Source organism: Balaenoptera borealis (genome assembly GCF_965194805.1).
Source record: "Balaenoptera borealis genome assembly, chromosome: 2".
NCBI classification, from domain to species: domain Eukaryota; kingdom Metazoa; phylum Chordata; class Mammalia; order Artiodactyla; family Balaenopteridae; genus Balaenoptera; species Balaenoptera borealis.
Window position 1 is genome coordinate 31,727,781 of NC_138867.1, and position 14,081 is coordinate 31,741,861.

The 14,081-nt window shown below is 43.7% G+C and overlaps 1 protein-coding gene across 3 annotated transcripts in view; it reads left to right on the forward strand.

The window, feature by feature from the left end:
- The window catches only part of SKP2 (S-phase kinase associated protein 2), a 124,514-nt gene that overhangs the window by 9,135 nt on the left and 101,298 nt on the right, over positions 1-14,081 (forward strand). For all 3 annotated transcript variants that reach the window (XR_014241858.1, XM_082382410.1, XM_082382411.1), the window contains exons 3-7: positions 2,649-2,760; positions 5,203-5,346; positions 6,660-6,794; positions 8,261-8,359; positions 9,577-9,707. Coding sequence is in view for 2 of the 3 variants with exons in the window: in XM_082382410.1 (XP_082238536.1) it covers positions 2,649-2,760; positions 5,203-5,346; positions 6,660-6,794; positions 8,261-8,359; positions 9,577-9,707 (621 nt within the window). In the remaining variant the exon portion in view is untranslated. The remainder of the gene's footprint in view (positions 1-2,648; positions 2,761-5,202; positions 5,347-6,659; positions 6,795-8,260; positions 8,360-9,576; positions 9,708-14,081) is intronic.

Sequence of the window (14,081 nt, forward strand, 5' to 3'; positions counted from 1 at the left end):
GCACAGCACAGCACCCTGAACCCTACTGCAGCCCATGGTGATACTTGCTTGGAATTTCCTGTTTATTTATCTGTGTCTCTGAAAGTCTGAGCAGGCCATGCCTTGCTCATCTTTGTCTGTAGAACAGATCCCAGCATGTAGTACATGTTCAATAAATATATGAATGGATGAATGTATCAGACATTGTGTCCTTAGAATACAAAGACTATTTAAAAAAAGAAAAAAATCGGGTTCTCATTCTCAAGAACTCATGGCCTCGTGGGGGCCTACACAGGTGACTAAGCAAATAATGAAATCGTGGTTAAAAAAGCAACCTGTTCTTGGTGATGTCACGGGAGGCCGTCCATAGGAGTTGGGGCATTAATGGCCACTTGATGTTAAATTAATAGCAGTCGGGGGCGGGCACAGCATGTACAGAGGCATTGAGATGTGACGAAGAATGACTCATTCTGAGAATTCCAAGTAGCTCCAAATGGCTGGAACATATTTCTAGATAATGAACCTAGAAAAATAAGTGGGGCACTGCCAGAAAGCTTTGAATTTCATGCTAAGCAGTATAGACTTTAGAGTGAATATTCAAGGGACACCACTGAAGGGTCTTATTGAGGGACGGGCATAGACGTTTTCAAAAGATTGCCCAGGAATAGGAGAAAAGAGTCGGACTGCCATGTTTATCACTCTCCTCCATGCTCTCTCCAGCTCTCCATCATGTTCTCCACAGAGCCTGGTGTAATGTCCGTTAACACCTTTTAAATGGGGAGGTGGGAGTGTTAGGGTTCTCCAGTGACACGGAACAAATAGGAGATATAGGGAGATTTATTAATAAGGGATTGGCTTGCGCAGTCCTGGAATCTGAAAAGTCCCAAGATCTTCAGTCCCAAAGACCTGAGACCCCGCAGAGCAGATGGTACAAGTTTCAATCCAGGTCTGAAGGCAGGAGGAGACCCAGGTCCCAGCTCAAAGACAGGAGAGAGAGACAGGTCTCCGTTCATCAGCCTTTTGGTCTAACCTGGCCTTGGATTGGATGAGGCACGCCCACAACTGGGGAGGGCAATCTGCTTTTCTCAGTCCATTGATCAAATGTTAATCTCATCCTGAAACACCCTCACAGACACACCCAGAATAGTGTTTAACCAAAATATCTGGGCACCCCCTGACCCAGTCAAGTTGATACTAAAATTAACCATCACAGAGAGGAGAGGATAGCGCTAGAATTGGTGTAGCAGATGGATTGGAGGTAGAGAGAGACTGAGAAGGCAAGTTATTGAACTCATCTAACCACTCTAAATCTAATCTAAATCACTCAGTATTTCTTTGGTGCATACTTATTTCCTTCTAGGCCATTGTCATGTTAACCCGATCTTGTGGGTTATTCTGTACATTCATAGGTAAGAGTTTAATACTTGTTGAATAGCTGTTTAGAGTTTGCTTTTATAAGACTAAGAAAACTGGTTTTCCTGCATGCACCTTTTTCTCCCTCCAGTTTATTCTGCACACAGCAGCCAGAGTGATCCTTTTAAAGCCTCCGTGAGATGCTGTCATTCCTGTGCTCAGAACCCCCTGGTGTCTCCTCAGCACCTTCAGAGTCAAAGCTGAGGCTTCTCTAGCCCTGCCTGACCCGGCCCCCTCTCACCTCGCTGACCTCTTCCATCATTCCCACAACTTGCTCACTCTGTTCTACACTGGCCTCCTTGCTGTTCCTTAAAACAGACATGCTGTTCCTGCACCTCGAACACACCCCAGAGACTCACAAGGCTGGCCCCCTCTCTGTTCAGCCTTTCCTCAGTGATCACCGGCTCGGTAAGGTCTTCCCTGGCCGCTGTGCTCAGACTTTGAACACTGGCCCCCGTACTCCGCGTCCTGTCCTTTACCCCGCGTAAGTTTTCTGCATAGCACTAATCAATTTTAACATATCATGTACTTTTTAACATATTGAACAATTTTTAGCGTATCATCTAATATCATGTGATCGTTTCCTCCTGCCGGAATGTAAGTTCCGTGAAAAAGTATTCTGTCTGTCTTGTTTTCTGCTTTCTCCCCAACACCTGAAACGATCCCTGGCGTCAGAGTTAAGTGCTCAGTACATATTTGTTGAATTAATAGATGAGAACACCCTTTTGATATTGCACTTTTAGGTAAATTGACTTCTGAGTGCTTTCTGTAAACCTGAAAGAAGAGAGAGGAAGGTTCGTTTGCCTTTTAAATAAGGTCACTACTTGATAAATGCACCACTGAATCCACTTCAGAGAGAAGTGAGGCGTTCCTTAGCAACCAAAAGCATCGTGATGTCTTAGACATTGCTGTCTGAGATCTGAGCAGCGTGGGACTTGCTGTGAACCACTGTTAGTATAGTTCTTGCCCAAGACTGGCTGGTGGGCACTGAAGAGAAGAATGTTATGAAAAGTATTCTTGATATTCTCTTTTCTCCTTTGCTGAGAAAGTATGGTACCCACTTCAGGGTACACAGACAGTGGGTGAACAGAAAAACATTTGTGAGGATGAGGAATTCATTTAGCATTAAATTCCCCTGTTTAAGCTACGTGTTGTATATGCTTTAAGTGCATGAAAAGGCTCAGTAGACTTGATAGGGCAAAAGAATGGTGATGGGAAGACACTTTTTTTTTTTTTTTTCTTTTTTCCCCTCAAAGGTGTTTCATGGGACTCCCTTCCAGACGAGCTGCTCTTAGGAATCTTCTCCTGTCTGTGCCTCCCTGAACTTCTGAAAGTCTCCAGTGTTTGTAAGAGATGGTATCATCTAGCGTAAGTATTTTTCACCCCTTCTGGTATATGTGGAGGAGGAGAAAAGAAGGGTTATTTATTTATTCATTTGGGTCTGGTGAAGCTGAAAACCAAGAAAAATAAGGCAGCACAAAGCAAACTAGGTATCTTCTCCCTTTTATTAATAATCAGTGTCTTATTTCAGAGTGAAGGGAGGGAGCTACTGGAAGTGACTTACCCCATTTCTGAAAACCTCCTTTCCCTGTATTCGGTGTAGCCCGTGTTTACTGGGCAACGTACCGAGAGTGAGGGGAGTGATGGGTGTGCGTGAAGGCATAGCTGCTGCTCACGCGCCGGCTGGGCTGGGCAGTGAGTGCAGTGGGAGAGAGAACTCGCGGCTCTGGCATTAGACCTGAGTGGGAAGCCAGCCTCTGCCGCTTAGGCTCTGGGGGACCTGAGCGAGGTTCTTGACACTTCTGAGCTTCAGTCCCCCCCATATATAAAATGGGGGTGATGGTACCTTCAGGACAGCGCCGCTGTGAGGATGCGGTATAAAGATGCCAGGGCAGTGCTCAGCTCGTAGAAACGTTCAGCGCATGGCAGCCGACAGTTGTTGGGGTTTTTGTTGGTTCGGGGGCAGCACTTTTCAAGTGTGGACGGTGAGCTGCACGGGGGGAGTCTTGGTGAGCTGGGACGGCAGTAACGGGCCAGAAGCGGGGTGGGGGGGGGGAAATGACTGCCTTTCCATCTTCACCTTTTCTCCTACCCGTTAACCTCTGGCCATGCTTTGCTTTGTGCTTAAAGGCCATCTGTCTCTCTCCCCCCTCCACACATCTAGGACTCTCGTTGTGAGACCGCAGGAGCCCCTACCCTTCCATTCACGGGTGTGCTGGAAATAAGACACTCTAGGTATTTACAGGGCTACAGTCGTCCCTTGGTATCCGCTGGGTATCGGTTCCAGGACCTCCTGTGGATACCAAAATCCACGGATGCTCAAGTCCCTTATATAAAATGGCGTAGGACAGTCTGTCTCTGTATCCGGGGATGTGTGATTGCTTGAATCCGCGAATGCGGAACCCGTGGATAGGGAGGGCCGACTGTATCTGCTTAGAAGAGCCACAGAGAGGTCTGCACACCTGCAATACTGGAGCAGGTAAATGGCGGTTGACTTTCACTTATCCCTGCCCAAGTGACCCCATCTTGATTTTCTTTTTCCACCAGCTGTCCTCTCCATGCAGAGTCTATTAATCTTCATTTCAACTGTCATAAAAGTTATAACTGACATTTATTAAGCACTTATTATATGCCAGGCACTGCAGTCCTGCCTTCTTAATAATAGAGGTCGAATAACATGTTGACAATCTGTTTGTGTAGAATTATTTTGAAGCTCTAGCCAGTGGTCTGCAAGCAGTATTAAAAAGTAAAATTCTTGTAGATATTTAAAATGTTCCCTCATGGGCTTGATCTCATGTTTTCTTTTTTGTTAAATTGAATTAGTCTCTGGGTATTAAAGCTCCTTTATCGTGTTGTTTCGTACATTTTGGCACCTCCTTTTTGCTTCAGAAACACTATCTAAAATCTAAATAATATTTTTACCTTTTTCCTTCCCATTAGTTCATATGTATATACCTATATTTTTGTGCGTATATATATTTTTCAAGCTTTTAAGGTATTGTAAAACAGAGCTGAACTATGACTTTTTCCTAATAGATATCTGATAACTGTGTCTCATAATAAAGTCGTAAAAACTTTCCTTCTTTTAGGTACATTTACACGTTCGTTAGGGTAATAGAGGTAGCCTGTTCATGCTTCACAAAAATGGCAAATGGGATCATTTGAGCCATTTTGAACCTATCTACTCGTTCGATAATCAGTTGAGTGATTTGAACAATCATTTTTAAAGTTATCGAATTGATTTGAAACCTGCAATTGTATTCTCTGGTTCTAGATCATTGCATTGCTCCTGATAGCATTGAACCAGCTAAATTGGAAATCCATATAAAGAGGAAAATAAAAGCTGATCCGTGATAGGACCAGGAGATATTCAATAATGCCTTAAAAATATCATAGGTAGGGCTTCCCTGGTGGCGCAGTGGTTAAGAATCTGCCTGCCAATGCAGGGGACACGGGTTCGAGCCCTGGTCTGGGAAGATCCCGCATGCCGCGGAGCAACTAGGCCCGTGAGCCACAATTACTGAGCCTGCGCGTCTGGAGCCTGTGCTCCGCAATGGGAGAGGCCGCGACTGGAGAAAGCCCTCGCACAGAAACGAAGACCCAACACAGCCAAAAATAAATAAATAAATAAATAAATAAATTGATTAATTAAAAAAAAAATCATAGGTAATTGTATAGTCAAAAACAAAGATGCCTTTGGAATTTGCTTCAAGGCGATTTAGTGGCCGTGTCCTCACGTTAGTAACGGTGGCGAGGGCCTCCAGTAACCAGTGCCCCGGCTTCCCAAACACAGCACCTCCTCTTTTCCAGGTTTGATGAGTCTCTCTGGCAGACCTTAGACCTCACGGGCAGAAACCTCCACCCAGATGTGGTTGGTCGGCTGCTGTCTCGAGGGGTGGTTGCCTTCCGCTGCCCACGATCGTTTATGGACCAACCGTTTGTTGAACGTTTCAGGTAAGAAAGGAAAATCCCTGGAAAATCTTGGGATGGAAAACAGATCAAAATGTCTTTTTTCCTATATTCAGCTGTATGCCCTATGACAGGTCATCTGTGCATAATGGAGAGTTAGTTGCATATTTTGCCGTGTGGCCTTTGTGTTGAAACATGGCACAGGTTTCAGTGACATCATTCCCATTTTAACTCAGGGCTGCTCTTGGGCTCTTCCCAGGGTCTTAGATGCACTTGGGGTCCTCAGTAGATGGGCGTCCAGAGTCCCATGAGGCAGGAGCCAAGCAGAGCCCTCACCAACAGATGCAAGGCAGCGTAGTTATTTCCCCACTGCCCATTTCTGATCAAGAGAAAATGTGAGGCATCCTTTCAGGTTTTGTCACTCTTGAGTTTCTGATCCTATCGTGGACAAATTTGCATCCTGAAAAAAAAGGCCCTCTCTTGGTGTGTTTTGTAGACTGTTCTGAAAAAGTATTACTGATAGTTTTGCAGTGTGGTTCAGTGCCGTCTCACACTTGAGTGGAATAACTAGGTACTGAACAGAAAAATAAGCAGAGCTGAGGATGAAACACGCATCCCGACTCGAGGCCTTTTTGCCTTCTCGCCGGGGTCGTATGGCGACACTCCTCTCCCACGGGTGTTTATCCTTCTCCTGCGGCTCTTCCTTCTTGGTCTCCTTCACGTGCGTGCTTGGCTTTGTTCCTCTAGGGTCTGTGCCTGGCTGCCTTCTCTTCCTGATCCACACACTGTCTTCGGACAAGCTGTGTCCTGTACACCCATGTTTATGCCAAGACTCTCACAGTCTCATCTCTAGCCCCGCCCTCTCTTTCAAACAAACTCTTATTTCTAATTACCTAAAAACCTCCACACCTGGATTTCCTCCAAGTACCTTAATATTAGCATAGCCATACCAAGAACCACGATATTAGCCTCCCTTTACAACTTACCGTCCACAGTCTTCCCTGTTTTGGCACTCTACCCACTCACCCTTGCTGGGAGTCATCATAGGCGTAACCTTTTTGTCATCCACATCCAGCTCATTCTCACGATGCCCATTAGTTAATTTTCTACCTGGGACTATACTGGCACAACATCTGGACTTGGCAAAAATGCTCTCGAATTTTAAAACAAACGAGGGTGGGAATTAGCTAGTAGCAACTTATTTTATGACCAAAACTATAGCTAATATTTGAAATGCGTATTTAGGGTCTTGTCTGTGATGGACTGCCCAGGTGGGGAGGAGAAAAGGGTCGGTTGTGAGCTGGATGTGCTGGTGTAAGCCACCTTGTGGAACCTCTTTTTATTCCTTCTGTGTTCAGCCCTTTTCGTGTACAGCACATGGACCTGTCGAACTCGGTGATCGATGTGTCTACCCTTCACGGCCTTCTGTCTCATTGCTCCAAGTTGCAGAATCTCAGCTTAGAAGGCCTGCGGCTTTCGGATCCCATTGTCAAGTGAGTGGCAGCCAGGAGCGTGTCACAAAGTCAGTTGTTTTGTTAATTTTGTTTCCTGAGCATACCTGGGGTGTCCTGTCCATATCCAGATGGACTCAGAAAATATCCAGTGCAGTGTTCCAGCTTCCACAAAACTTTCTAGGACTCACCTAGGCAACCAAAGTTTGCATGCTAACTATATTGCCGGGGCTCGTGCTAGGTTCTAGACATACAGGGATGAATCAAGGCATGGTCCCTCCCTCATTTGTGGGAGAAACAAGTAATTACAGTGCTGTGTGTTTGTTAGGTGCGTTGGCGAATATGTGGCAACACACAGAGACCTCATTAAATTTCGAGAAGGCAGCCTTCTCGGAGGAAGTGACTCTTAAGCTGAGTATTGCAAATATGTAGGTAGGAGTTCTCCCCATGATATGGGGAAGGAAGCAGTCTGGTTGGGTCTAAACTCTGAAGTGGTCGGGAATTGCTGGAGCGTGGGGCCCAGTGAGGGAGGTGACAGGTGAGGGTGGTCAGGGACCAGATCATAGTGGAGTGGGCCCCTGCCACGCTGGAAGAAGTCTGGATTCTGTTGTGCACTGTAAAGAGGGAAGCGTGGTGAAGAGAGGAGAGTGGTTCTGAGGATGGAAGGAACATGTCAGAGTTGAATTTTAGAAAATTAACTCACTGGGCATCTCAGAGGGTCAGTCAGACATAAAAGAAACTAGATTAGTTAAGATGCTATTGTATTCATTCAGGTAAGAAATGATGACACCTGATGGGAAAAAATAGAATAATGATAATAATAGCAGCTAACATTTATTGAGCACGTACCATGTGCCAGATACTAGATTCTTTAGAGGTATTCTGATTTAATCCTCACAGCAACCTCATGAAATATGTTCTTATTGTTCCCTTTTTACAGATGTGGAAACTGAGGAACAGAGAGGCTGAATAACTTGTCCAAGGTCACACAGTTAATAGGTGGCAGAACCAAGATTTGAACCTGGCAATATAGTATGATTCCAGAACTCTCACTGTTAATCACTATTTCACTAACATGAGGCATTTGGGAATGTAGAGGAGAGGGCAGAATTGAAAGAACCTAGTGACTTTATAAGTAGAAGTTTACCAATTGTGGGTGAAATGGAAAAATGTTTATTTCATTGCTGGGTTGTTTTTTTTTTTTTAAAGTACATTGAGCCGTGTTTGTTGTGGACTTACTCTCTGTGCCAGGCACTGTTAAGGCCTTTATTACATTATATCATTTAATTTTAACAACCCTACCAAAAAGGTACTGATCTTGCCATTTCACAGATGATAAACTAAGGCAAAACGTCCTACTTGGTGTCATGGAGATAGTAAGATGTGAATTTAAACTCACTTCTGACTCAGAGGCCTGTGTGCTTTTAACTGTCTCACTTAGCCTCATGCTTGTTGATTGAGTAAGAGTGTCTTGTTGGTGTTCTTATGACTTTGTCTTCTTTCTCCAGTAATCTTGCTCAGAACACAAATTTAGCGCGATTAAACCTTTCTGGGTGTTCTGGATTCTCTGAATCTGCCCTGAAGACTTTGCTGAGCAGCTGTTGCAGGTAGGAGAGATTTGAGATTTTGATTATAGAACTGTTGTTTCAAATATACAGTTACCTTTCACATCAGAATAGAATCGGGGAAAATTTTTAAGCTATTCCTAACTCTCCAAGCTCTTGATTTGGATAATGCAATGCCTTTTGCCCTCCAAACTTTCCATCCAAACTCAGAAGTCAAATCGATTAAGTTTCCAAAGGATACTTGTGTAGTGATCTCTTTTTTTTCTGTGACTATTAAAATACGGAAAATGTAGTAGTGTGTTTATCAACAATATGTACAAACAGTATCTGTTTATACCTGACTGTACGGTCAGGCGTTTTTCCCTATAATACCTGTAGACCTAACTTAACAGTTTGGATTAAATTTGTTATTGCAGAATACACCATGAATTTGGGTGATTCCATTAAAAACATCTTTTATATTATGTGGTAATGTCAGTATATAAATAAGGTTACAGAGTTATAGAAATTAATAAGTGAGGGAGGGACATGGTTCACAGAATACCCAGTACTGTGTGTGTGTCTGTGTCTGTGTCCTTTTTAATATCCCTTGGTCTCTGTGCTAATAGCATTGTACTTATTTCTACTTAATGATCTGTTGAAAGTAGATTGCCTTTGGATAAGAATGTTATCAATGAGGTAAAATGGTAGCCCTACATTTTCTCAGCAGTGCCAGGAATGGGATGTATAGTTTAATGGTTGGACTCTTTCTCTGAAGCCCTCATTTGCTCAGTTAGCAGAGGCCCAATAAGGTAAAGTGGGTTTTTGTAATGTCGGCATCTCTTTATTAGGAATCCCCGGTACAATCCAACAGTTTTTTAAAGCATCTCCGGCGCTTGCTCATACTGTGTAGTTGTTTGCTAACAACCCGGGTGATTGAGAAAGAAAGCATAGAGACTAGAATTTTTCCATCTAGTCCTGCAATGAGGTTTGAGCAGGAGAGGAGAGCGCTTCCCTCCTCTTCCAGAAGGGGGCAGCATTCACTAAGCCCTTGGCTCATATCCCCTGGCAAGTTTCTGGAACACACTGGAACAAGATGGGAGAAAGCAGTTTCAGGTGAGCGAATGTAGCTGCTTAGAGGAGCAGAGGTTCTGTGCAGAAAATGGTAAGGAATCGACAGCTTTGTATGTTCTTGGTTTGCAGCTTTAGGCGGTGCTACGTCGAGAACTCATTCTGGGTGATGGTTTCATGCTTTCCTTTATCACCCCTCTTGTGTGCAGATTGGATGAACTGAACCTCTCCTGGTGCTATGAATTCACTGAAAAGCATGTGCAGGTGGCTGTCGCACACGTGTCAGAGACTGTCACCCAGCTGAATCTCAGCGGGTACCGAAAGAATCTGCAGAGATCGGGTAAGACCCGCCGGGCTGCTGGCCCCTTAACCACAGCAGCCATGACAATAACAGCAGGTTTGATTTCTCGAGCATCTCCTAGGTGTGGTCCTCCATAAGTTGTTTCATTTAATCCAGCGCATGTGTTCCTATTCCTATTTTTCAGATGAGGTAGCAGCTGGCTGATCAGAAGGGTCATGTAAATGCCAACAGCTAGTGGGTAGCAGGGTTGGAATCCAGAATCTGAAAGTGGAAACCTTTATCCTTTAAAGCAATTTATGTTTAAGCAGAAGAAGTTCTTTTCATTAACTAAATTGTTAGGTAAAACCCCAACATTAAAAATCGATCGGTGCAGCGTTTGATCAGTATTAAGCTGTGGTTCTCAACTGGGGACAATTTTGCCTGCAAGGGGACATTTGGCGAAGTCTGGAGACATTTTTGATTCTCACGGCTGCAGGGGTGTTACTGGCATCTAGTGGGTAGAAGCCGAGAATGCTGGTGAACAACGCACAGGACAGCAGAATAACACACCAAAACGAATCTGGTCCTAAATGTCAGTAGCGCCAAGGTTGAAAAACCCTGTTTATAAACCCTCTTTCATATTTATAACTAATTCCTCTCAAGTCAGTCTAAGAGGAAAATGAGGGTTTTTTGTTGTTGTTGTTGTTGTTTTTTTAAAATCATCTCAGAACTCTCTAATTAACTCCCAAATGCCAAATCCGATCGCCTCCTTTTTTTTTTTTTTTAATTAATTAATTAATTTATTTATTTTTGGCTGTGTTGGGTCTTCATTTCTGTGCGAGGGCTTTCTCTAGTTGTGGCGAGCGGGGGCCACTCTTCATCGCGGTGCGCGGGCCTCTCACTGTCGGGCCTCTCTTGTTGCAGAGCACAGGCTCCAGACGCGCAGGCTCAGTAATCGTGGCTCACGGGCCTAGTTGCTCCACGGCATGTGGGATCTTCCCAGACCAGGGCTCGAACCCGTGTTCCCTGCATTAGCAGGCAGATTCTCAACCACTGCGCCACCAGGGAATCCCCGACAATGAGGTTTTTTAGATGAACACAGACATTTGAAATCAGGGGTAACAGGTGACAGTTAAAGTCTTTATAAGCCTCAACGTTCAGTTATGCTTTGTCTTATTTGTCTAATATTGACAGAATCTTAATTTGCAAAGATAAGTTTTTGCAAATGGCAAGGTTTTTTTTATTAAAGTGTAATTGATATATATTATATAAGTTACAGGTGTACAGTAGAGTGATTCACAATTTTTAAAGGTTATACTACTTTTATAGTTATTATAAAATATTGGCTATATTCCCCATGTTGTACAATATATCCTTGTAGCTTATTTTATACCTAACAGTTTGTACCTCTTCATCCCCTACCCCTGTATTGCCCCTCGCCCCTCCTTCTCCCCACTGGTAACCACTAGTTCTCTTTATCTGTGAGTCTGCCTCTTTTTTGTTATATTCACTAGTTTGTTGTATTTTTTAGATTTCCTCATATAAGTGATAGCATACAGTAGTTATCTTTCTCTGTCTGACTTATTTCACTTAGCATTTTAACAGCTTCCCTTCGTGATCTCAGGCTGTGGGCTGCACAAAGCCTAGTTAAGCCAGCCACACACCTCAGCCCTACCCTCATGTCTTGGTGGTGTCAGCTCATCTGAGTATAAGCGTTTTTATTTATTATAGTTTTTAATATACTTAAAAAGATTTGAACCAAACATTTGCAGAATGTGTCTTACCGAAAAATGTTCTGTTCTACATTTTTTCCCTTTAAACACAATTTTAAATCTGGTTATAGTATTATCTAGTCATTCTCAAATATACCCAAAACATGTAAAAACACAAAAACAAATGAATAGTCCCGCTAACATTTTGCCAGTCTTTTTTCCTGTTAAAAAGTGTTTTTTTTAATGGGACATGGTGTATGGAATTCTTTGTAACACCTTTTTATTTCAGGTAACCCCATTTTAGTAGCTACACAAATGTCATTTTCAGTGGCTGTGTGATATTCCATCAAATATATTTGTGTTGATTCATTCATAACTTATTCAGTTGCTCTCGTTGTAATGAATGTTTAGAATCTTTGCAGTTTTTCCCTTTTATAAACAGCTTTGGTAGGGACAGAAGTGAACCTTTGAGTGCATTTCTAAGTGGAATTGCCAGCTCGGGGATTAGGTTCCGTTCTCAGGTTTCGGATAGTTCTTGCCGAGTTGCCTTCCAAGGATTTTAAACTCCCACCAGTGAGCATGCTCTTCACGTTGAATCCCACCCCTGGTTCTTCCCTCTTCATCCCCAGGACAAGACAGTGCCCTATGTACATTTCTGCCCATATCTCAATTTCCCACTTCTTTATTGAGAGTTTTTCTGTAATGAACCAAGGTTCTGGGTGCAAGGTCGAGAAGTTCTGCTGTAGGCAGACTGCTGTAAATTGTGTCCAAGTTTGGCTTAAAACCCTTCTCTTTGTTCCTCCGAAAAAGAACAAATCGCCTTTTTACTGAGTTTTGGCAGGAATAATAGGTAGTAAAATCCTGCTTGCTAGACACATTCAGGGCAAGGACAAAGACGCGGGGTAGACGTTGAGGTGTTAGTTTCCTTAATTATACGATGGGAGTCAAAGATTTTTAAATGGATGTCTTTAGCAGTGGCACACACTATTTCACTGTTTAGATGGTAATACAGATTTTGTATTTTAGCTCCAAGACTGGTGCCAGACCTCCTGGGTTCAAGTACCCACTCTGCCATTTACTGGGGAGCCTTGAGCAAGTCTCTTAACCTTTCTGTTCCTCCATTTCTTCATCAATAAAATGGAGATAACAGAACCCACCTCTTAGAGTAAGGAATAAATGGGTTAATAGGTGTACAGGATGCTGAATTGTTCTTGGCACATAATGAGAGATCAGTAATGGTTGGCTGTTGATGTTTTCATTCTCTACCCAGATGAGCACCAAATGAGGTTTGGAGGACCTAGCTTTTGGTCTTGGATTTCCTTGGACTTCTCTAGCTAAAATTGTCTCTCTTTTAAAATGACAGGTTAGATTACGTGGTTTCTAAGATCCCTTCTAACTCAAGTGAAATGAAGGAGACAGTGAAGAGGAATCTTGGCAGGGACTGCTGTTTACTAACTCTTCCCACCGAGGGAAGACCGCGGCTTCAACAAGGGCTGGAGACAGAGACTGACCAGTTTTATCCCCCAAGGTTTCGTTCTTTCCCAGGTGGTGGCAAAATAAGGTTGTATCTGGTTGTGGATTTTGTGGATGGCTGGCTGGCTGGCGAGATGATGGGTCACTTAAAATTGTGCTGTGCACTTCTTCATTTTTTAGTGACTAATGAGACAAATTTATTCCAATTTATTGAGCCCCTATAATGCATAAAGCCCTGTTCAGACTTGGGAGGCGTGGCCTTGAACAGAACAGAGAAAGTCATCCTTGTGAAGCTTCCATTCTGGTGGGGAAGCCAGACAATCAACAAGGAATTAAATGTGATAAAAGGAGGTGAAAATGCAAGGAGGAAGAATTTAAAGTAGAGTGCTGAGGTAGAGTGTGGCAGGTAGGGGGCTCTTTTCAGATGGAATGGTCAAAGAGAAGGCCTTCCTGAGGAAGTGACACTTGAGCACAGACCTGAAGGAGTGAAGGAGTGAGCCATGTAGATACATAAGGAAAGAACATTCTAGAACTAAGGACCAGCAAGTGCCTTTGGAGGAAAGTCACACATGCTACTTTGTAATCGGAAAATGAATCAATAAATGTTATTTATTTTTTAAAATAGGCAAACTTTATTAATGTGTGAGGTTTCTTCCTCTCGGAATGGGAGCCAGTGAGGGGGGAGGCGGGGAGGACAGTCGTAGGAGCTGAGATAGCTGGGGGGTTCTCTCTAAGCCAAGGCAAAAACTCTGTTTCCATTTTTTTCCTGAGTAAGATGGGAAGCCATTGGAGTGTTTTGAGCAAGAGTGAAATGATCTGACTCACCTTTGAAGTCTCCTTCCGGTGCTGTGCTGCGAAAAGGCTGCTGGAGACTAGGGTGGTAACATTTGAGGAAGTAAGAAGTGATCCGAGGGCTTCCCTGGTGGCACAGTGGTTGAGAATCTGCCTGCCAATGCAGGGGACACAGGTTTGAGCCCTGGTCTGGGAAGATCCCACATGCCGTGGAGCAACTGGGCCCATGAGCCACAATTACTGAGCCTGCGCGTCTGGAGCCTCTGCTCCGCAACAAGAGAGACCACAATAGTGAGAGGCCCGCACACCGTGATGAAGAGTGGTCCCCGCTTGCCGCAACTAGAGAAAGCCCTCGCACAGAAACGAAGACCCGACACAGCCAAAAATAAACAAATAAAAAAACAAACAAACAAAAACGGTGTGCTCCTATTAAAAAAAAAAAATTCAGGGCCTCTTG